A 23,630-nucleotide genomic window follows, 5' to 3' on the forward strand; every position below is an offset into this window, starting at 1 on the left:
TTCCATAGTATTGATCTTTGGGAACTTTGGAGGGGGACAGAGATCATGAAGCCCATTTGGAGTCAGAAAATTCCATCTTTATTTACCTTTGTCATTGAGGGTGGGCACAAGCTGGTAGCGCAGGGGCAAAAGGTCTGATCCTCAAGTAAGAAAGCCAGGCTCAAACTAGCCTAAGATACAGGGTAGCTGAGTGCCCCAATTACTTAACATCTGTTTGTCTCACTTTCCTCCACTATGAAATGAGGACAAGAGTACCAAATTCATAGACATATTGGGAGGATCAGATTATAATCATTACAAAATTCTCAGCCAAATTCAGGACATAATAAATACTCATTCCCTTCCCTTCCTTTCCTTTCCTATCATCTGGGCTGGAAATTGAGGGAAGAATGAAGAATAAGGATAAATTTGCTAGACTAGGAAGAATTAGGGGCAGTCAGCTACCATTTTATGTTTCGTAAGAAGTCCTAAAGTCTAGGCCAGTGATGGGCAAACTAAAACCAGCGGGCCAGATGCGGCCCCCTGAAATGTTCTATCCAGCTGAGGGACATTATTCCTAATCTGACGAATACAGTGAGTAGGATACAGTACAATGAAACTTCGAAAGAGCTGCCTTAGAAACAGACTGACAGACTGACAGAGGAGCATTTCCTTTCCTTTGGTCCCCTCTTTAAGAAGTTTGTCCATCACTGCTCTAGACCCATCTGCCTTCACAGGTAGAGGTTTCCTTCAATTCCCATCTGCAAGGAAGAGTTGCATAGATATGAACAGAAATTTTGCAGACAAAATTTAGGTCCCGTTAGAGGCCAGACTAGATGACTTCTGAGATGAACTCCAAGATTGTGAATCTCCAACAATAGCTAATTTCAGGAACAAAATCCCAGCTTCCTGTCACATGATTCAAACCTTTTTCATAAAAATCAGGGGGCAAGAAGACCCTGGGCAGGCATCAGCACTTCTCTTTTTCTTTCTTTCTTTCTTTTTTTTTTTTTAAATAATTGAGGTTTGAATAAAGGTTCAAAGTCCTGCACATTTGGAATGAAATGGAGACATTACTTTGATGGCAGATTCAGAATTAATAGAGGAAATGGTTCTTACCCACAGAGAGCAGATTCTGCACATTCTCCAGCATCACCTCCCTGTACAGCTCTTTCTGAACATGGTCCAAGAGGCGCCACTCCTCCTGGGTGAAGTCCACAGCCACATCCTTGAGTGTTATTGACTCCTAAACCAGCAAAAGTCACAGGATTTAGAGCTGGACTTTCAGAATTCTTGTAGTCAAACCCTTGTTCCTTACAGGAGGAAACTGAAGCGTGCAGGGATTTACTCCAAACTCCTAACCCTGAAGAATGTCAGAATCCACAGTGTAAACCATAATCATTCAGAGCCCAATGGAATATTGAGAAAAGTGTTTTTTTTAAACTGAAATGAGGGGGCAGCTAGGTAGCTCAGTGAACTGAGAACCAGGCCTAGAGACGGGAGGTCCTGGGTTCAAATTTGGACTCGGACATTTCCCAGCTGTGTGACCCTGGGCAAGTCACTTGACCCCCATCGCCCACCCTTACCACTCTTCTGCCTTGGAGCCAATACACAGTATTAACTCCAAGATGGAAGGTGAGGGCTTAAAAAACAAAACAAAACTGAAATGAGAATTATATTGGATTGGTAAAAGCTGGAGAATTGTCTAACTCTGAAACAATGTGTCTTAGCCAAAACATCTTATATTTTTGTTTTGTGATTACTTTGTTAATGGATCATATTTACTCATTTTAACAGTTACACAGAGAAGTAACTATGATGGGGAAAGGAGAGGTTGTTCTTTTGCTAAAAATTATATTTTATAATCTGGGAATGACCTAATTTATAAGAAAGACCTTGACAGTGTAATACTGAAATTCTCAAAAGGGAGAGTTTCTTCATTTTAAATTAATTTATGAATTGGCTGGCCAAGACATCCTAATATGGTTTGTTGACTCTGTCTAGAATCTAAAAGGAGGAAAAAGAAGCTTCCTTCCTCTGACACAGAGGAAGTTCCTCCCTTGGACATCCAAAGAGATCTCTGATTCATAGTCACTGAGGAGGTGGACTTAAGAGTTCTCAACTCCTTCTTCCTTATTGATCACAGAAGGGGTGGGTCTTTGTTCATACAAGGAAGATGCCAGTCTAAGTGGTCCCCAGCCTTGTGGCTAACCTAGCATACTCTCAAGAAGGGTCAAGATTTACCATGGCTTGCCAGCAATGCCCATAATCCTTTTATCTTAATAAAAGAAAGGAGTTTCTCATCTGGGGACTGGGGGTCGGGGGGACTGGAAGTCTAAGAGTTTGGATCTTGTGTGAGGGGCTAAAGGGAAAATTATTCCACACACACACAAATCACAATTCACAATTAACTTTTAGTTTCCTATTTTTTTATTTTTTTTTTTTAATTTTAAACCCTTAACTTCTGTGTATTGACTTATAGGTGGAAGATTGGTAAGGGTAGGCAATGGGGGTCAAGTGACTTGCCCAGGGTCACACAGCTGGGAAGTGGCTGAGGCTGGGTTTGAACCCAGGACCTCCCGTCTCTAGGCCTGGCTCTCAATCCACTGAGCTACCCAGCTGCCCCCTCACAATTAACTTTTAATTAAATTTTATTTATCCCCAATTACATTTAAAAACAGTTTCCAACATTTTCCAAAAAATACTGAGTCTCAAGTTCTCTCCTTCTCTTCCATGTAAGGAGAGGCGTGTATAATAGTCTGCTGGGCTGGGCTCTGGTTTGTAGTCAAAATAGCTATGACCAGGGTCCCCTGTTCACTGTGGCCACGAGCTCTCTGGTGTGTTCTAGTGCTTCCCCTCACCCTGAGATCTCTCTCCCAGACTGTGTTCTGGTTCTGTATTGGGCAATGCAACAAGACTCTTCCATCCAGAGCCAGCAAAGGGACCCCTGCAATCTTCTGCACAATTTGACCTTTCTCGTTACCATGTTTGCTGAGAGCTGCTGCTTCAGTTGTGTCTAAGGCCTGTTGCCTGGGCAGAGCTGTCCTGGTGCACTACTTTTTGCTCCACCTTGACTCACTATGCACTAGATCGCTTGTGCCGGCCTTCTAAATTGTTTCGGACTGAAAATAACTTTGCCTTGGTTTTTTGGATTCTGCAGCTCCAGAATTCATTCTGAGGTGTTATAATTTTTTGGAAGGTAATTGGGAGAGACCAGATGAATAGAGATGTATGCCATCTTGGCCATCTTGTTTGTACAAACCCTCCCCCTATTAGTTTTTTTTTTTTTAACCCTTGTACTTCGGTGTATTGTCTCATAGGTGGAAGAGTGGTAAGGGTGGGCAATGGGGGTCAAGTGACTTGCCCAGGGTCACACAGCTGGGAAGTGGCTGAGGCCGGGTTTGAACCCAGGACCTCCTGTCTCTAGGCCTGGCTCTCACTCCACTGAGCTACCCAGCTGCCCCCCTATTAGTTTTTGATAACAGTGTATTTATGAAAAACAAAGGATCTAAGCAGAGCTCTGGAAACTCTAGAACCCTGGAGATCGAGGTTCAAGAGGAGTTGAGGCAGACTGAGGAACAACTGACAAGGTAGTGGCCAGATGTGACAATACCGTGCTACCTGGTAGGACTCTTCTCCTTTTCCAACGTGTTCCATGGAAAACACATAATACACCAAGTGTCGGATACTCTTCCATTTCTGGCAGAATGATGGGATCCACTTCTTCAGAGGCTCTATTAGCTCTGAGCAATTCTCTTTCATGTAGTTAAAAATCTCTTCAGTTGTTCATCATTTTGATTTCTCCTTAAAATGTAGGATTTATCTTGTCTTTATCATCTATAGGAAACCTTTAGCTTCCTTCATTTCTATGATCAAACTCCTGAACAATGAAAGAATTGAATACTTTGCCCCCTCATTTTGTAGCTTCTCAGGAACGTACACAATTTTTCTTTTCATTGGTGTCTCTCTTAAGTGGTGATCCTTCATGACATTCCATTTATTTATAGGATAAGGAATCAGTATAAGAAGGCCATGCCATTCCCTGTGGCTCCAGGCTCCAGGCTCCCTGCTTGGGCCAGGCATTGGTTCTCTCTAGGCTGAGCCTGGAAGGAACAAGGACCGCAGACAGGGAGATGTCTTTCCCTTCTCTTCCCAGGGAGGCTGCTGCCCAAAAGGGATTTATATAGGGTGAGGTCCCAAAGAAGAAAGCCCTTGGCCCTGCCCTCAGGGGAGATACTCCAACCAAAAGAGGAGGGCAGCAGGTAGGGTTATAGTAGAAAAAGAAGGTCAGAAACAAAGACTACTAGTCACATTCACTTATTCCTTCTCTATTGTGTCATTCTGGTCCCCAAGCCTTCCTGCAGAGACCCCCAGAAGGGGCTTGGGATCCTGGAGAGGTTGAGACTAGTCAGCGCATCAGTGACTCCTAAAGCAGAGCTCTTCCTCCAAGTGATAAAATGAGTGAGATATGAAGGTCTGGCATTTGTGACCCCAATGGGAAAGGTAGAGATGGCCCTCCAGGAACTTTGGGATATGGTGGGAGCCTAGACAAGTAGCAAGGACAGTCCTAGAGTCTATCAGACAAAAAGGTAAGACCTAGGGGATATCACGCAGATGGATTCATAAGCCCATCATGTGTATTTGCTGACCCAGAGCAGCAGAAAGAGCACCCTGAAGCCCATGAAGAGGGAGGCCAATAGGGAGATGAACAGCTCTTTGTAGGTTTCTGGGTCTATTAATGAAGGTGACCTCCTAGATAGTGAATCAGGTAGTGAAGAACATGCAGATGGCCAATAAGAATAAGACGATGGGGAAATACGAATGAGTTCACCAACTTTGTCTATCTATTTGTGGACTCCACTTTCGTCCTGCTGCCAGCCAGGGTCTCTGCTCAGGCTACAGGACCAGGAGGCCAATTGGAAGGTGAGGCCCAATGGAAAGGGTAGCCAGCAAAATCCTCTGTAGCAAAAGTTCCTCAATTATACCTGGAATCTACATGTGGAGAGCTGGCTTCCAGAAGGCAGAGATCTTAGCCCCAAAGGATCCAGAGATTTCAGCCTTGAAGGAAGAAGGGCAGAGTGATCTCAGTTCCAAGGGAAGAAGACACAGAGATCTCAGCTCCAAGGGGAAAAGAGCAAAGAAATCTCAACTCCAAGAGGAGGAGGGCACAAAGCTCAGTTTTAAAGGAAAAGGGCAGATCTTAACTTCAAAGGAACAGAGATCTCAGTTCCAAGGAAAGAGAGTAGAGAGATCTCAGCTCCAAGGGGAAGAAGGCAGAGATCAATCTCAGCTCCAAGGGAAGAAGGCAGCTTCTGTTCTGAACCAATCTTCTCTGGATGGGTCCTCCTGGTTTAAACAGCCCCACCTGCTCCACCTCTGAAATCCCCAAATCAGAGCTTTCCTCCAATGACACCAAAGGCAAGGACCTCAGGACTCTACCTCTCTACCTCAAGCTCTGCCCACCATCACCACCAGAATGACCCATTTTGAACCTCCTCTCAGGCATCCAAACCACCGCAGAGCTTGAATTATATCTGGGCTACCACCGATAAGGCTGGTCACACTGAGAGCTCCACCCCTCTACCATCATCATCCTTCCCCCTTATTTCTTTCTGTAGTCTCAGGATCCAGTCACACTGAACTGCTTGCTGTTCCAACATGTGACTATCCTTGTCATAAACCTACATTTTCCCAGGCACCTCTCCCTTCCCCCTGAGCCCTCATTACTGTCCCTCCTTGTCTCTGGTTCCCAGTTTTACTGGTTTCCTTCAAATCTGGAATAAAATCTCACCTTCTGTGTGGGAAGCCAATAGGAGAAACAGAGTCTTAAATAGATAAAAATCTGAGTCTTCTCTTTTGACCCCTTTTGTGATCCTTGTGATTTCTTGTTGAAAAGCATTGTGGCCTTATTGAAGAGCTTTAGGTTCCTAGCAGGCCAGAATTTAAAAGGTTAACACTCTCTCCCTTTGGTCAGGTATAGCCAAGGCCAAAACCTTAGCAGGGGCAATTCAACCCTGAGAAAAATATTCCCCAATTTGGCTTTCTGATAAGAACCCAGTCAAAATTCAGCCTTGGCCTTGGTCTAGTCTGAAGCCAATGTTTTGTGTTTTGATATGACATAATTTATAACTTCTGCACATCTGCAAAGTTTCGGGGGGGGTCTTTTGTGTGAAATGAGTCTTGAAATATATATAACAAACTCCATGCTCCTGGAGACAGAGCTGGAAGCATGAGCTAAAAGATGTTCAGTGTCCGTTATTTCTTTATCAACTAAACTGTCCTTATCGGATTATCAGAGATGATAAAGAGATTTCGAGACTTCTGCAAGAAGCCTTTCTTGGTCCACCTTCTCTAGGTGACATCCTACAATTTTCCTTATACATCTTTTGTATGGAGGAAACACACATTTATGATTGCAGGGCCCAGGCAGGCCAGAAACAAGGGATCAGACAAGTTAGATGGCCACCCTGTACTCCAAATGACTAGCCTTCTACGAATAAGAAGTGGTCTTTGATGCCACCATCCTGCCATGCCCTTGCCTCATTTAGCTCTCCAGCTCCCAACTAGGGGACCTGCTCTCCTCACTGGGGCAGGTTCCTCAGCCAGCCCAGACCCTCTCCCCTGATGCTGCTCTCTGCCCATCTTGATGCCAGTCCCTTTCCTCCTGGAACTCTGGAAAGCAAATCACATCTTTCGCACTGACATCCCCCAGCACTTACCACTGAGGCTTTCCTATTGCCAATGGGGAATGGCTGTCAGAAGGGAATTTTGGAGAGAATACAACTGACTACAAAAGGGTCTAGGTCAGTGATGGGCAAACTTTTTTTTTTTTTAAACCCTTAATTTCGGTATATTGTCTCATAGGTGGAAGAGTGGTAAGGGTGGGCAATGGGGGTCAAGTGACTTGCCCAGGGTCACACAGCTGGGAAGTGGCTGAGGCCGGGTTTGAACCCAGGACCTCCTATCTCTAGGCCTGACTCTCACTCCACTGAGCTACCCAGCTGCCCTGGGCAAACTTTTTAAAGAGGGGGCCAAAGGAAAGGAAATGCTCATCTGTCAGTCTGTTTCTAAGGCAACTCTTTCAAAGTTTCATTGTATTGTATCCTACTCACTGTATTCCTCATATTAGGAATAATGTTGTGCCACCCGATAGAACATTTCAGGGAGCCATATCTGGCCTGCCGGCCATAGTTTGCCCATCACTGGTCTAGTGAATGTTGATAAAGTACCTAAGGAAGCAGACACTGTGTACTCTGGTTTAGAGTAAGGAGCTTTGCTAGAGATCTTCTTAACAGACCTTCTAACCCAAACCCCAAATTCTTATCTCTTTGCTTTTGTTAAAAATGTGCTTTTCCCTCTTTTTACACCCTAACTGGATCTTAAGCAAAACTTTTTGGTAAAGCTGCTTTCCAGAGCTGACTGATCTGTCCAAACTCTGCGCCATATTACTGCGTCATTCTTGGAATTGTGAGACACATGGCCATCACCCACTGGGAGACTATGTCACGCTCCTGAGTGGATGAATACAAGCCAGTGTTTGGACCTCGAAGGAGCTCTGCTGGTTCGTGACCGGGGCATTCCACATAGTGAGTGTAAGACTGAATCTTCCTGAACTTCTCTTAAGGAGCTTCCCTTTTAATAGAGAATTTGTGACTGAGGCTTTTGCTTCATCCGCCTGGGGCCCCCTGGCCCTCGGAGTTTCTGGCCTTGGGTTAATTAGATCTACCTGGATTAACTAGGGGATCGGAGCAAATTACCTACTGTGTTAGATTCTTATTTCCTTATTTCTTCTTCCTCTTCTCATTTGTAAATAGATTTCCATAAAAGTCATTTTAACTTGAGGTTACTCTTTATTTGGAGATTGATAATTGTTCAATTCTCTGGCAACCAAGCCTTTTAATATATTTACCAAATAAAACCCTTTCCTCCCATTACAACCTGTCTTGTCTAGAACTGGACTGGCTTTTACAGGCAGCGGCTACCAAAGACCTGGAAAATTCGTGCAGCAAGGTATATGTGGGAGAATCCAGGGTAGACCTTTGAATTCATATTGAGAGACTGCACTGATGGAGCCCTCAGGGGCTTTGTAAAGAAAGAGCTCTTTGGGAACTTGGGGAGAGCAATTTCAACCAAATGGAGGGACCTAAAACTGAATGAGAAGATGCTGAAAAGGATTTTGGAGCCAGTCAACAGAGATAGAGAGTCAAGTCTGGCCTGTGTTCTTGGCTCCTTGAGGCTCTATTGCCTTTGCCAAGAAATCCCCAAATGGGGTCCCAAAAGATATACACAACTGAAATGACTGAATAAAAACAACTCCACAAAGACAAATACCAACATTTATTATATGTGATCTCTAGAACCGAGCACTGCAAGCACCCCTCATTTAACAAGAGTGGCCACAAAAAATGCCATGAACCTGCCTGGCTGTTCCTATGAAGTGTCACCCTTAGAACCAAATGAGCAACTTTAGTTGCTCTATGGCAGTGATTCCCAAAGTGGGCGCCACCATCCCCTGGTGGGTGCCGCAGCAATCCAGGGAAGCGGTGATGGCCACAGGTGCATTTATCTTTCCTTTTAATTGCTATTAAAATTTTTAAAAAATTAATTTCCAGGGGGCTAAGGAATATTTTTTCTGGAAAGGGGGCGGGAGGCCCAAAAAGTTTGGGAACCACTGCTCTATGGTAACCCCTGACAGTTCTCCCCAAAGAGAAGGTTGGTGGCCAGAGCAGACATCACATAGCCAGCCCCTTCTTCAACCTCCTTTCCAGGCTTTTTATATCTTCCTCCCCTCCCAGGAACACCGGCCTCCTGGTTGGTTGTTGCAGGCTGCTACTGATAAGTCAACCCAAAGGGAGAAAATTGCTGGCTTCTCTGAGAACCAACACAGGGAACCCAAAGAGGACAGACACACACGGGGAGAGACAGAAGCAAAGACAGACAGTAGAGAGTGCAGGAGTCCCAATGACTGAGTTATATGGGCTTGAGGGGATAACCAGACCCTCAAGCAATAGGTTTCCATTTTATTGTGCATACAGGTCCGATATATATGCGATTTTACAAAAGAAGCATTCATCATCGAAAGGCAATCAGGACTCTTAAGTGTTACATCAGAAGGAGCCAATGGAGCGAGGAGAGGGGAACCGAGCAGGAGCAAATTTGGTCATTCACAGAATACAAAGGGGTTTGGGTTTTTGCATACATGTGTCTATAAAGATACAGCTTCAAGGTCTCCTGCATAAAACAGTGCCAGGTCTTGCAGATATTGCTTGTCTGAGGAGTCTGGCCAGACAGCTGGGGCCCACTTGAGGAATGACTTCACTTATTATCTTGGAGCTAACCTTGGCTCCTAACAGAGAGCCGTAGTTCTCTTGAAACCTGGCCTTGCCAAAGGATTTCAGAGCAGAAGTTCAGGCCTCTCTTTTTTGCTGCTTTTCCTCAGTTGGCCCAAAGTGTCTTTATGGCTCTGTCAGCTGATCATTTTTTTAAGCCCTTACGTTCCATCTTAGAATGAATACTGTGCATTGGTTCCAAGGCTAGGCAACTGGGGTTCAGTGACTTGCTGGTCACACAGCTAGGAAGTATCTGAGGCCAGATTTGAATCCAGGATCAACCGTCTATAGGCTTGGCTCTAAATCCACTGAGCTACCCAGATGTCCCCCTGGCTGAAAGATTCTCCATCTCCTCACTGTCCCCTTTTCCAATGACTGCCTCTCATACTGAAATGTCCTCTCTCCTCCCCTGGGCCTTCTGGCTTCCTGCCAATCTCAGTTCAAATCTTACTTTCTGAGAACAAGCTTTTCCTGGTTCTTGAAACTGCTAGAGCCTTCCCTCTTGGAGAACTCCCATCTATACTGCACAGTGTTTCTCTGGACACTCATGTTCACATGGTTTCTCCCCATTAAACTGTGACCTTCTTGAGGGCAAGGACTGGTTTTATTTCCTTCCTTTGCATCTCCTGGGGAATAGCATAGTGCTTGGCAAAGGGAGCCATTCGCTAAATGCTTATTGACTTGATCTAAAAAATGGTAAATGGGAAGGATTTATGAGGACAAATTCTTTTCTGATGACAACACTGCAAAGCCGACCTTAACATCTAACAGGATGAAAGCTGCTTAGTTTCTGCTGGATTCAACACTGGGTGAGGTTGGTCAGGTCTGGGAATGGACTGCACTCACCTGGGATGAGGGTCTCTGGGTACCAGGGGCCATTCCTTCTGGCTCTAGGGTCTCTCCTTGGGCCACACTTTGGTCCTCTTCAGGGAAAAAGATCCCCAAGGTAGGGAGACTTTCTCTTTGAATGCCTATAGGGAATTAAAGAGGGTGAGGTCTTAGAGAGCTACAAAGATCTACCTCATCCTCAGATGAGAGACACTACAAAACAGAAGGGGAATAGGGAATATCAGGTTTGAAAATGAAGTTGGACTGAACAGGAACACTTTCTACCCCCTCTGATTCCTTCCATCTGTGTAATTAGAATCTGTTACCCTAAAAACTATGATCCCTAGCAAAACTATGATTGCCAGAACCCCTCTCACTTCCTGTTGTTACGTGCTGATGTAGACAGGATGTAAATTGGGTGGAGGTTCATGTCTTCCTCTCTTTTCCTGTAGAGAGCCATAAACAAGCAATTTGATCTGTAATTCTTATCAGATCCAACTATAACTGATGATTATAACCAATTTTTTCTTTCATTATTCAAAGTTTTCCTGTCTAAAAAATCATGTTATTTTGAAAAGAAGGGGGATATGTTGGGAGCTATTAAGAGAAATTAGAATCTCAAGTAGATATTTTTATCTGGACCCCCTCAAAAGGTCAATACAGACCGGCAGAGCCGTGTATTATCTTTCCGCCCCTATTTACGGGACGAGACAGGTGTGGGATATCTAAGATAAAAATCTGAGATTCCTCTTTTGATTCCTTTCATAATTCTCACCTTCCTTCAAAATACATTATAGTCTTATTGAAAAAGCTTTGGGCTCTCAGCACTCCAGCAGGAGGGGGGCTAACTCTGTTCCCCTTTGCCCGAGAACACAGATGGCTGGTACGGCCAAGCCAGAACCCTTGGCAGGGCATTTTGCCCAAAATTAAAGTAAAATAATGAAGCTCAAAAAATTGTTTAATACCATCAAGGCCGAGAAACTGACGGGGCTTTCTGACCTAATGGAGATGTCCCAGGCTCCACTTAAAGATAACACATGTAGTTGATAGTTTAACATAGGTTTTTGTCTATGCCTTGGAGGCTTCTAAGGCTTTTGTTTTGACTATAGTAAAAATCTTGCTCTCTGTAACTGTGGGAAACTTTCTTGGCTTTTGGGGGAAGGGGATCTTTAATTTCCTTTATAATAATGTGGCTACTTCAGTATTGCTTGAAGTACAATGAGCTAACAAGCCGTGCTTCCAATCTGTTTCATTCTTTGCGTCCGAGACCACCCAGGCCACTCAGATTAGTCTCTGGTTTTAGAGTATTGATCTCTATATTTTCCTTCCCTGTCAAGGCTTTGGTGCAGCAGGGATTTTTGAGCAGGTAGAAAAACTTGGTCACGTGGTTCTGTTTTGTCAGGTAATAAACTTTATAAAATAATACTTGAAATATTGGACATTAATTTAACCCTTATATATCTTTGGCCTCATTCACCTCCCCCATTCTCCTACAGCCACCCAAGAGGCAGAAGGGGCTTGGGATCCCAGAACAGATGAAACCAGGTAAAGCCTCAATGTCTCCTGACTCAGATCTCCCTTTGATACTATGGGTGAGAAATAAAGATGGGACAACTGTGATGCAGTTATAAAGGTGGAGATGGCATTCCAGGACCTTTGGGAAAGGATGAGGCTGGATAAATAGCATGGGCAGGGAAAAAGCCAAAAAGGCAGGTCTGGAAGGGAGTCCTTTTCCTGGTATAATTGGCAGTCACAGGCCAAGTAGTCAGATGGGGAATCTGAGGCCTAAAGAAAAAAGTAGCCAGCAGAAGCATGGTGCAAGGAAGAGTCCTCCCACAGACCTACCTGACACCTACACATGCAGAACTGGCTTCTGGAAGCCAGAGAGAATTCAGCCTCAAGGGAAGAAGCCATCACACATAGGCCAGGACCTCAGGATCCTGTCTATCTCTCTTCTCCAAGCCCTGCCCTACAAGAGAAGGAATGCCTTGGATTCTGAAATGGCCCTTCCTCCCCTCTAGCCTTCTCCCAGGTCTTCACACTCCACCCCAAGGCTAGAATTCCACCTGGGACACATGGTGCAGACCAGTCACCAATGGGAGCTCCCCTCCCCCATCCCTCCACCACCTCTTTTCCTCTCTTTTACCTTGCTCTCTAGGGTGGATTCTCTTATGCCGAGTAAGATGGGAGCTCTGGGTGAAAGCCCTTCCACAATATTTATATTCGAAACATTTCTCTCCAGTGTGAATTCTCTGATGGGCAGCAAGACTGTCCTTCCTTTTTAAAACCTTTCCACTTTTTTTATATTCATAGGGTTCCTTTCTATTGTGGATTCTCTGATGTTTAGTAAGATTGGAGCTCTTTGTGAAAGCCTTTCCACAGTGTTTACATTCATAAGGTTTCTCTCCAGTGTGGATTCTCTGATGTACAGCAAGATGGCTCCTCTGTGTGAAAGCCTTTCCACATTGATTACATGCATAAGGTTTCTCTCCAGTATGGATTCTCTGATGTACAGCAAGACTTGTGCTCCTTGTAAAAACCTTTGTACACTGATTACATTCATAAAGTTTCTCCTTAGTGTGGATTTTCTCATGATGCATAAGACTAGAGTTAGATCTGAAAGCTTTTCCGCACTGTTTACATTCATAAGGTTTCTCTCCTGTGTGGATTCTCTTATGGGAAACAAGACTAGAACTCTCTACGAAAGCCTTTCCACATTGATTACATTCATAAGGTTTCTCTCCAGTGTGGATTCTCTGATGTTTCCTAAACGCAGAGCTACATGTGAAAGCTTTTCCACACTGATCACATTCATAAGGTTTCTCTCCAGTGTGGATTCTCTCATGGTTACGAAGACTGCCCCTCTCTGTGAAAGCCTTTCCACAATGACTACATTCATAGGGTTTCTCTCCAGTGTGGTATCTCTGATGTATAGCAAGACTGGAGCGATCTCTGAAAGCCTTTCCGCATTGATGACATTTATAAGGTTTCTCTCCAGTGTGGATTCTCTGATATTTCCCAAGATGTGAATGGTTTCTGAATACCTTTCCACATTGTTTAAATTGATAAAGTTTCTCTCCAGTTTGGATTATTTGATGTCCAGAAAGCTTGGAGTTCTGACAAAAAGTCCTTCCTCCCTTAGTACCTACAGAAAGCATTTTTCCAGGATAACTACTTTAATGTTTAATGAGGTCTGAAAATCAGCTGAAGGTCATTTCTCCTATATTACCCTGATACTTGTGCATTTCAGGAGATTTCCCATGGGACTGAAGAATCTGCTACCTGTTCAGGAAAGCATTTGCTATATTCAATCTCCTGAGGACAGATATTCCCGAATTAAGGTCACTTTCTTCCACTGATTTAGGATTGAATATTGTCTGAATCTCTTTCCAGTTTCAACACACTGACAATCAGTCTTTGAATATTATCTGCCTTGATACTGGTCACCAATTTCTCTCAAAATAAAGTCACAGAAAACAATACTCATGAATCTCTGGTGGCCAGATCCTTCCACAAAAAGGCTTGACTTTGTAGATATCTCCTTTGCTTCAAACCTGTTCTTTGCATCTGAAGAAAACAAATAGATATATAGACATTAAGATATAAACACACAGAAATAAAAGTTCTTTCCTCTGATGGCAGAAAGTAAACTGATTTTTAGTCTTTTCTCCCAGTCAAGGAGAATTTTCATATTTAAGTGGGCAGAATTAGTCTTTGGATATACCATTTGGTCACATCTGCAAGATGCTTCATTTTAAAAATACCTTTACATAAAATAACATTGGAATCTCACAACACCCTGTGACACAGGCAGGCTCAGAATTCTCTTCATACTTCACAACTCAAGCTATGAGCTTAGAATGGAGGAGTCACCTGTTGGTAGACTATAATTCAAAACCCCTTTGACTGAGCATGCTCTGTCCACAGTATTAGGTAGTCTTTATTGAACTTTCTTTTAAACACATGTTGATCATACTTATAATTCTGTCAATTTCAGGTAACATTCCTAATATTCTGTATTGATCAGTTTGGTTGCACTAACACATAATCATTCTGGAGAAATTTCATATGCTAAACTGAGAAACCAGTTTACTCTTTTTAACTGACATGCAATAATTATTAACATTTTCATTATTATTATTATTATTAAATCAGTTTCATACAGAAGCAGACTGAGGATTGGGTTGGTCAAGTGTTGAACCACAAATTACAAACTGTTGTTCAGAGAAAAAAGTTCAACCTTAAATTAATTTCATCTATAATGTCCAACATCTTTTGAGTTGGCTTATTTGATTAAAAATGCTATTCCTATTCAATAAATTCATAAAATAAATGTGATTCAAGTCTTACCAGTAATTGTAGCTTGCAGTCTTACCAGTCTTAAAATTTTTTTTCCAGAAAGCCACATAATACATTTTTATAAAATAGAATATTTTTTATTTCATACTTTCACAGGGGAAAAAAGCATTAAGTTACATCTTTGTGGGATAGCTGTTTAAATCATTATATAAGTACTTGATTATATAGAGTTTAAATATTACAAAGGACAAAATAAATAATTGGAAAGGGGAGGTTCACAACACCTTTTATTTTTCATTTATTCATTTCTTCTTTTTTTAAATGTTTACCTTTTGTCTTAGTATCAATTCTAAAACAGAAGAGCAGCAAAGGCTAGGCAACTGGGGTTAAGTGACTTTTCCAGGGTCATACTAGAAGTGTCTAAGGCCAGATTTGAATCCAGGTGGCTCCTGACTCTAAGCCTACCTCTCTATCCACTGAGTCATCTAGTTGTCCAACATGCTTTATTTTTCTTCTTGAAATAAGTTTAAGAACAAAAAATTTGGGGAACTACTTCTCTGGACTCATGGATATTCATTACAATGTACTGTACTGCTATAGTATAAACCAGTGGTTCCCAAACTTTTTTGGCCTGCCGCCCCCTTTCCAGAAAAAAATATTACTTAGTGCCCCTGGAAATTAATTTTTTTTAATTTTAATAGCAATTAATAGGAAAGATAAATGCACCTGTGGCCATTACCGCCCCCCTGGATTGCTGCAGCACCCACCAGGGGGTGGTGGCGCCTATTTTGGGAATCACTGGTATAAACTCTTCTCCTGGTTCTACTTCCTCCTCTCTTTATCAGTTCAGACAATTCTAACCAGGCTTCTCTGACACTGTACCTTCATCATTTCTATGGTTCCATAATCTTCCATTCAATCATTTCCCACTATATGGACACCATCTTTGTTTCCAGAACTTTGCAACAACAAAAAACAACAGCTAACACTTTCTGTTGTGTAAGGGGATCTTTTGCCTCTTTCCATGATCCTTTTAGTTCATAGGTCTGCTGGTTCTCCTTGGATCCAAAGGCACAAAGTGACACGAACTTTGGAATATAGGTCCAAAAGGTATTCCAGAATGTGATCCTTTCATTGAATGTTTTAAGAATCTTTCCATTAAGGTTCTTTGTTATACAGAACATGTGATCTGGTGCTGCTTTCTAATGCATTCTGCTAACCTCTCTTTTTGCCAAAAGACTCATCCCATGCATATTTTGTTAGGAGAATTATCTTTTCTCCAAGATATTCTCTTTTCATTTTTCTTTAATACTAAGAAACAAAGAGTAGTTAGTCTCTTATCCTGTCATCTCCCCTGCTTGCAGCTTCTACTATGGTGCAAAGTTCTTTTTTTTCCACTAAGAGGCAGCTAGGTGACATAATGGATAGAACTTCATGATTGGAGTCAGGAAGACCAGAGTTCAAAACCAGACTCAGATACTTTCTACCTGCAAGAGAGTGGGACAATCAAAGAACCTCTGTTTGCCCTTCTCCATTCCTCCTACAATTCCTACCTCCCCCTTTTCTCCCCTCCATGTTCTTGGGCCCCAGTGACAGTGATTTCCTTGCTATTCTTTAGACATGAGAATCCTCTTCTGCCCCTGCATTATCCCTTTTCCCCAAGCCTTGACTCAAGTCCTCCCTAGCCTCTGCTTCCCAGTTTCACTGGTTTCCTTCAAGGCTGGACTAACATCTCAACTTCTGTTAGACGCTTTCCTTGGTCCACCTTTTCTAGGAGATTTTTTACAATTTACCTTGTATACATCATGTATGTAGGAAGGAAATATTTTTGAATTGCAGGACCCAGGTAGGGCAGTGCCAGGGGGTCATAGAGGTTAGATGGCCTCCCTATACTCTGACTAGAAGTTCTTAGAAAAAGAAGTGGTCTTTGATGCCATCTTCATGTCATACTCCCTGCTTCACTCAGCTCTCTCCATTCAGGAGACTTGCTCTCTTGAATGGGGAAGAATTCTCCTCCCGTCTCTTCTCACCTCTCCAAAATCTGGCTTCTGGCCTCATCCTTGAAGCAAAACCGCTCTCTCCAAAGATACCAGTGATCCGTTATCTGCTAAATACAATGGACTTTGCTCACTTGTCATCCTTCTGAAACATTCTGCAGGCTTAGATATTGTCTCTTTTCCTCGACACTTGCTTCTCTCTAGTTTTCTGGGGATGCCATTTTCTCTTGGTTCTTTTCTTCTACATCTGACTGTTAACATGGCTGAATCTTCATCCAGGTGCATCCTGATCCCTGCGAGTCTTTCCCAGCCCTCATCTTCTGTCCCTCTTCATTATTTCAGAGGCGTGCACAACAGAGCCTTGGCTTCAAACCACAGTTAGCAGAGTGACCTATGTGAAGAGCCGGCAAAGGAGCCTGGGACGGAGCAGTCAGAGAGGCAGGAGGAGAACCACGTGAGAGCATGGCCACAAAGACTAGAGAGAAGAGAACGCAAAGGCGCAACAAGGTGATTGACAGCATCAAAGGCTTCAGAGCCCTCCACAGTGATGAGGACTGAGCAAAGGCCATTCCACTGGGGGATTCCAAGATCACTGCTAAGTTTGGAGCAGGTGACTGAGGTCTGAAGCAGCCTGTAGAGTTCAGAAGAGGGTGAGAGGCAGGGAATGGGAGTCACAGCTTATACGTGTCCTCCTCTGACTCTGGTTACAAAAGGGAGGAGAGCTGAAAGGATGACGCCTAGTGAGGACACACACGTCAAAGGAGCGTTTTCTGAAGAAGAAGGAAAGAAGGAAATGCTTGTATACAGCAGAACCAAGTTATATGACAGGGAGGAGCCAGCAGAGAGGGAAGAGACTGAAGATTAGGGACAAGCAGGGGGTGAGAGATGGGGCTGGAGAAGGCAGGATGGAGGGAATGGAGGGTCATCTGTGTGCAGAGAGCTCTGCCTGGCCAAGGGGGAGAGTGACTTCTTCCTTCTAGACGGGGCTAAAGGAGTGGATGTTCCCAGAAGCTTCTGAGGGATGTGGCGGGAGGAGGAGACAAGAGGGAGCCCGAGGTCCCTGGTCTCCAAGGGTTTGAGGACAGAGAAGTTCCTTCCTGAGAAGCTGTGAGGAGCATGTGCTGGGCAGCTCTAAGGGGGACACAATGTTTGGAGGAGATGCTGTGGAAGGTGGCAGGGGGGAAGCGTCATTTCCTGCCTTCCTTCAGGGCCATCCCGGGAGAGGCTGGATGGAGAAGCGGCCAGTCTGTGCACCTTCGCCACAGGGACCAGCACCCTCTGCTGCAGGGAAATAGGAGACAAGAGGGTGGAGGGGGAAGGGAATCCCAGGGCGGGGTGGGGGAGCAGGAACATGGTTCCGGGTTTGAAGGGAGAGGGGAAGAGGAAACGGTAAAGATTCTCATTGAATAAAGAAATGCTGGACAGCGAGGGGGCCGGCCAGGAGTCGGGAGAACCGGAATTCAAAAGAATTTTTGTACCCATGACATCGGGCAAGTCACTCGCCTCCGTCTGCCTCACTCTCCCCTTCTGTAAAATGGGCGCCTACCCAGCAAGGGGCTTAGGAGGAATCCACGAGGGCCACAGAAAGGCCGGCTCTGGGCATTTCCTTCCCGGTGGAGTAAGAGACACAGAAAAGCGTGCTGAAGGCCAGGAGAGCAGGGCCAGGAAGAGGCCCGGCTGGACAAGGCGGTGACCGGCCCCCCGAGGCCGGGGGGGAAGCACGAGGAAGAGAGGCCTGGGGTGAGCCCCGGCCCCTCCCCACTCCCTCGAGCTCTTCGGCAGCTGATCCCCAGGCCCAGGGCGACTGGACAAGCGCAACCAGCCCCGATTGGTGCACGGACTGCCCCGCCCCCGGGACCTACCTTCGGAGGCGCGCGCACACAATTCACATGCATACACACGCACGCACAATCACCCTCCGGGACAAATAAGGACTCCCACTCGTGTCCGGGTCACACCCGCTGGCCCGGCCCCTCCCGCTCTCGCACACGCGCGCAGAGGCTTGCACGCACACTCCTCGGCTCACTAACCGGGATCTGGTCCACGAGAGTCTTCCCAGGTCGTGGGGGCGGGGCATAGGTGCTCAGAGGGTCCCCACCGTGGGGGAACTGGGAGCCGGGGCTGGACCTGCGCACTGACTCCCTCCACTCTCGCTGGATGCTCCAGAACCCTGCCTAGGGACGTCCCTCCCAGAAGCTGCGCCTGCTCGCTGGAGAGGCCCAGCATGCCCTGGGGTGGCCGTCGGGGGACGGGCTGAAACGTTACCTCGCTACACGGGCATTCTGGGAAATGGAGTCCTCAGGCGTCTCCCTCCGAGACTAGAGCCCCGGTGGGGAGGGGTTGTGTCGGAATTGTCCTCCCGCCCTCACTGCGGCTTCTTTAGCCTGGGAGCTCTCCGGAGCAGGCCCGGCTCGCAGCAGGTACCTAATAAGTATCTGTTGACTGGATAATGAACCCTCCTGGTGGCCTGGACGGGAGTGCTGGGATCCCCCCCTTCTGACAGAGAAGGAAACTGAGGCACAGAGCAGCAGCTGCCAGGCCAGGCCCAGGCCCAGGCCCCCTTCCACAGGTTCTCCTCCTCCAGGGATCTCTCTGAACATCCTGCTGCTCCTTCTGCTTTGGGGGGGCCCCGGGGAACCCCATCTCCAGTTGGAGGAATCTGATGACTCTGGGGCTGCCCTCCTGGGCCTGGAACCCCCCAAATCTGGTTTCAAACCTGGCCTCAGACACTGTCCTCCTGGGGGAGCCTGGCCAAGGCCTTTCCCCAGCGTTTGCCTCAGTTTCCCCCATTGTGAGGTCCAGACAATCAGAGCCTGGGGGAGGAGGAAGCTGGCCCTGAGGATGGTGGTCCAGAGTGGATCTGGGGGCAAACAGAGCTGCTTCCTCTGGGTGGGACTCTGGGCCTAAAGCCTGAGGCCTCTGGGCCAGCTCAGGAGGGTCTCCTTCAGCACCGCCCCCAGCCCAGGAGGCCCAAAGACCCTTCAGAGGCCTGGGGGAGGCCCAGGAACTACCCTCCTGCCCTTGAGGAGGCCACAGAAGGCAGCAGCAGCCGCTGAGCCCAGGCTCTGAGCCCGCATGGACAGAGGACAGTCTGAGGGTGTCTGTGTGTCTGTCTGCAGGGCTGCTGGGCTCAGGCTCTTCAGGCCTTTCTGACTCTTCCCCCCCCTTTGGGGCTTTCTGGGCAGAGAGGCTGGGTGGCTTTGCCATGACCTTCTGCAGCTCGTTTGACAGGGGAAGAAACTGAGGCATGCAGGCTAAAGTGACTTGTTCAGGGTCCTGTAAGGAGTGATCTCAGGCCTCCCTGACTCCAGCCTGAGCTCTATTGGGCCAACCCTAGGGAGTCCTTGAAGGCTCTTCAGAGTTCTCTCTGGTAAACCCAATTGTTCCTTTTCTCTCCTGAGAGGCCCAGCTGCATCCTGGGCTGCTGAGTTTGGCCTTCCCCGACAAGGACCCCCGACAAGGACCCCTGACATCTGCCCGACAAGACTTAGTGAGGCCAGACCAAGGGCTGCTGGCCCAGCGCAGACACCACACAACCAGCCCAACTCCTTCTTCCTCCTCTTGGACTCTGGCCTTCCTCCTCCTTGCTGGCCTCTTGGGGGCAGGGATTGGTTTAATTCCTTCTTCTGCAGGCCCAGGAGGGGAGCATAGTGCCAGGTACAGGGGAACCCCTTGTAAATGTGGTCAACTTGCTCTCAGAAATGGTGAATGGTGGGGCAGCTGGGTAGCTCAGTGGATTGAGAGCCAGGCCCAGAGACGGGAGGTCCTAGGTTCAAATATGACCTCAGACACTTTCCAGCTGTGTGACCCTGGGCAAGTCACTTAACTCCCATTTCCTAGCCCTGTGGTTCCCAAACTTTTCTGGCCTACCGCCCCCTTTCCAGAAAAAATATTACTTAGCGCCCTGGAAATTATGAAACTATTTATTGAACTCAGAATGTAATACAAAAAAAGTGTGACCATCACTGCCTCCCTGGATCGCTGCAGCACCCACCAGGGGGCGGTGGCGCCCACTTTGGGAATCGCTGGCCTAGCCCTTACTACTCTTCTTCCCCCAAACTGCTACACAGTATTGATTCTGTAAAGGAAGGTAAGGGTTTAAACAAAAAGAAATGGTGAAGGGGAGGGATTCAGAGCCCCTGGGGAGGCCCCGTGTGCCTTGAGGCACACGCGGGAGGAGGTTTCTGCTCTGTTGCCAACACTGCAGAGGACACCCCGAGTCTGAGTGGATGGAGCCTCCTCAGCTCTGCCAGAACCCCTGGGAAGGAGGGGGAGAGGTGCTCCCCTAGAATGGGGGCCTCAGGGTGCTTTGGTCCTCTCCAGGAGACAGTGTTCTTTGGTGGCCCAAAGGGAATTATAGCAGGGGAAGTCTCAGTGGAGTTACCTGGCCCTGCCCTCAGGAGAGAGACTCCCCCCAACAGCAGGGCAGCCAGGAGTTTCAAGCTAGGAAATAAAGTGATTCTGAATAAAAAGAGGACTTGCCGCCATCTCTGACTCCTTCTCTTGGGCCTCGGTGACCTCCCCCATCCTCCTACAGGGACTCCGGAGGCAGAAGAGGCTTGGGATCCGGGAAGGGGTGAGTCCAGGCAGAGTCTCAGTGGCTCCTGACTCATGTTCCCCTCTGACACTGTGAATGAGATGCGAAGGTGAGGCAGCTGGGACACAATGATAAAGGGAAGGATAGCCCCTGAGACCTTCGGGCATGGAGTAGCCCCAGGAGCCAGGCCCAGGAGGGAGACCTGCCCCTCGCATAACTGGTGGACACTCAGCAAGAGGTCAGATGAGGAAGATGAGGCCCAAGGGAAAGGGCAGCCGGGACAAGGTCCCTCTGACCTACCCGAGACCTGCAGGTACAAAGCTAGCTTCCAGAAGGCAGACATCTTGGGTCCAAGAGTTCCTCCTTCCAGCTAGCACACTCTGGGAGGGCCTTCTAACCCAGAGAACCTCCCTCTGCCCAGCAAGGCCCTTCCCAAAGCCTGTGCTGCAACCAGGGAAAGCCTACACCTCTGGAATGATGATTCTTCCCTCCTAGCCTCCTCCCAGGCCTTCAAATTCCACCTCCATGCTAGAATTCCACATGGGCCACCACCCATGGGGCTGGTCATCTCAGTCCACCTCTCCCTCCTCAGCATAATCACCTGGCCTTCTTTCAGCTCTCTTCCTTCTAGATCAGTGGTTCCCAAACTTTTTTGGCCTACCGCCCCCTTTCCAGAAAAAATATTACTTAGCCCCCTGGAAATTAATTTTCTTTAATTTTGAAAGCAATTAATAGGAAAGATAAATGCACCTGTGGCCATCACCACCTCTCTGGATCACTGCAGCACCCACCAGGGGGCAGTGGCGCCCACTTTGGGAATCACTGTTCTATATTCAACTTTGCTCAGCCTTTTTTTTTAAACCCTTACTTTCTGACATAGAATTGATACTAAATATAGCTTCCAAGGCAGGAGAGCAGTTGAGGCTAGGCAATTTGGGTTGTGACTTACTCAGGGTCACACAGCTAGGAAGTGTCTGAGGTCACATTTGAACCTGATCTCCAGACCTGCTCTCTATCCACTGAACCACCCGGCTGCCCCTGGACTTGCTTTCTTCACAGAAATTTTCCCTCTCTCCATCCCTTCCTGGTTCTTCCAGTCATCCCCACTGCTCTCTCCCCCTCAGGAAGGGTCCTGTCCTCTCTACAGGCTGGACCCTTCCCAACTTAACTCTTCTTCAACCAGAAACATCTCCCACCATGGCCTCTCTCCATGTTTGCCTCTCTGTCCTCCCTGTACAAGGAAGGGGACTTTCCCTGTTCCTTGTCAGAGCCAGTCCCTGACCCCCAGGACTTTGTCTTCCAAAGTGGCATGGGAGGCACTTGGGGGGGCAGAACTTCCTGGGCTGGGTGGGGCAGATTTAGGGCATGGATGGCCCCACATCATCCAGGGACTGGAGCAGTTTGGGATTTGGTTTGGGTTCTTATTAGCTCCATGGGAGAGGAAAAGGGAAGTCTGGGATGAAGATGAAGCCAGAATAATGTTATATATATAGATATAGATGGATACACACACACACACACATACACACACACACATGAATACGTAGGCATATATATATTACATGTATTTCAATTATTTCTTTACTTTGTATCAGCAAGCTATCTCCCCACAGGGGCTAGTTCTTCCTGACCACTCATGCTCTAAGTGTCCCCTCTGGCAAGCATGCCATAGGTTTGCCACCTTGGCCCTAGACTAATCTTATGGGCTAGAAGGCTCAGAAGGAAGAAGGGCTGGTTCCCAGACTGGGGCAAAGAAGGAAGGTAGCAATGATGGAGGGCAGAATAAGAGAGAGCTCTCAGGGTTGCTGCTCTTAGCCTGATGGGCAGTTGTTCAGGTGGAATTCCAGCTCTAGGGTATAGAGTAGTGGCCTAGGAGGAGGCATGGGCTAGGGGCAGGGAACTGGGGTCTTGATTTTGAGAGTGATTAGAGGAAAAGGATGATTGGAGGGTCTCTTGGCCCTGGGAAAACCTTCCCAGATTGCCTGGGTCCATTAATGCCTTACCCCCCATTCCCCTTCTACTTGTTGGTGGTAGCTTTGTTGTGTGCTTCTGGAAGCCCTCCTGGCTAGAAGCAGAAGCTTTCAACTCAGATCACTGCCTCCTAGAGATCCAATCCTGTGCTCACAAGTCCAAGGTAGGTCTTAGCCAAGAGGTCAGAGAGCTTAGATGACCTCCCTGTTCTCTCACTCACTGCCTTCTGAGAGCGGACCTTCATCTCCTGCCTCTTGCCTCCTACTCAGCTCTCTGTCGCCCAATGGTAATGGTTAGAGAAAGTGAATTTTTTTTTAAACCCTCACCTTCTGTCTTAGAATCGATACTGTGCATTGGTTTCAAGGCAGGAGAGTGGTAAGGGCTAGGCAATGGGGGTCAAGTGACTTGCCCAGGGTCATATAGCTGGGACGTGTCTGACGTCAGATTTGAACCCAGGACCTCCCATCTCTGAGCCTGGCTCTCAATCTACTGAGCCATCCAGCTGCCCCCTAGAAAGTGAATTTTTGACCAAACATGCCTGGTTCCTTTTCTTGTTGAATTTGTAGATTATATAAATGAAATCAGCTAGGTGGAGCAATATACAGAACACTAGGCCTTGAGACAGGAAGACCTGAGTTCAAAATTGGCCTCAGACACTTACTAGCTAAAAGTGACCCTAGACAAGTCACT

The 23,630-nt window shown here is 46.7% G+C and overlaps 1 protein-coding gene across 1 annotated transcript; it reads right to left on the bottom strand.

Annotated features, from left to right (window-relative positions):
* Positions 1–1,075: 1,075 nt before the first annotated feature.
* LOC123240680 (zinc finger protein 239-like) lies at positions 1,076–18,509 on the bottom strand. Its single transcript, XM_044668400.1, has 6 exons — positions 18,342–18,509; positions 17,631–17,713; positions 12,730–13,172; positions 12,433–12,645; positions 10,155–10,279; positions 1,076–1,225 (listed from the first exon to the last, which is right to left on the bottom strand). The coding sequence occupies exons 1-6, from the start codon at positions 18,507–18,509 to the stop codon at positions 1,076–1,078; spliced, it is 1,182 nt and encodes a 393-aa protein (XP_044524335.1).
* Positions 18,510–23,630: the final 5,121 nt, after the last annotated feature.

This window comes from Gracilinanus agilis, chromosome 3 (assembly GCF_016433145.1).
Source record: "Gracilinanus agilis isolate LMUSP501 chromosome 3, AgileGrace, whole genome shotgun sequence".
In the NCBI taxonomy this organism is placed as follows: domain Eukaryota; kingdom Metazoa; phylum Chordata; class Mammalia; order Didelphimorphia; family Didelphidae; genus Gracilinanus; species Gracilinanus agilis.

Bases quoted from the DNA above. Each gene is read 5' to 3' on its own strand.
- LOC123240680 (XM_044668400.1), bottom strand. From the start codon at position 18,509: ATGCCCCGCCCCCACGACCTGGGAAGACTCTCGTGGACCAGATCCCGG. The intron at 13,173-17,630 runs GCAGGAAATGAC...AAAGGTATTCAG, and splicing joins CGGGATGGCCCTGAAGGAAG to AAACCATTCACATCTTGGGA. The intron at 12,646-12,729 runs ATGAGAAAATCC...GTCTTGCTGTAC, and splicing joins TAACTCTAGTCTTATGCATC to ATCAGAGAATCCATACTGGA.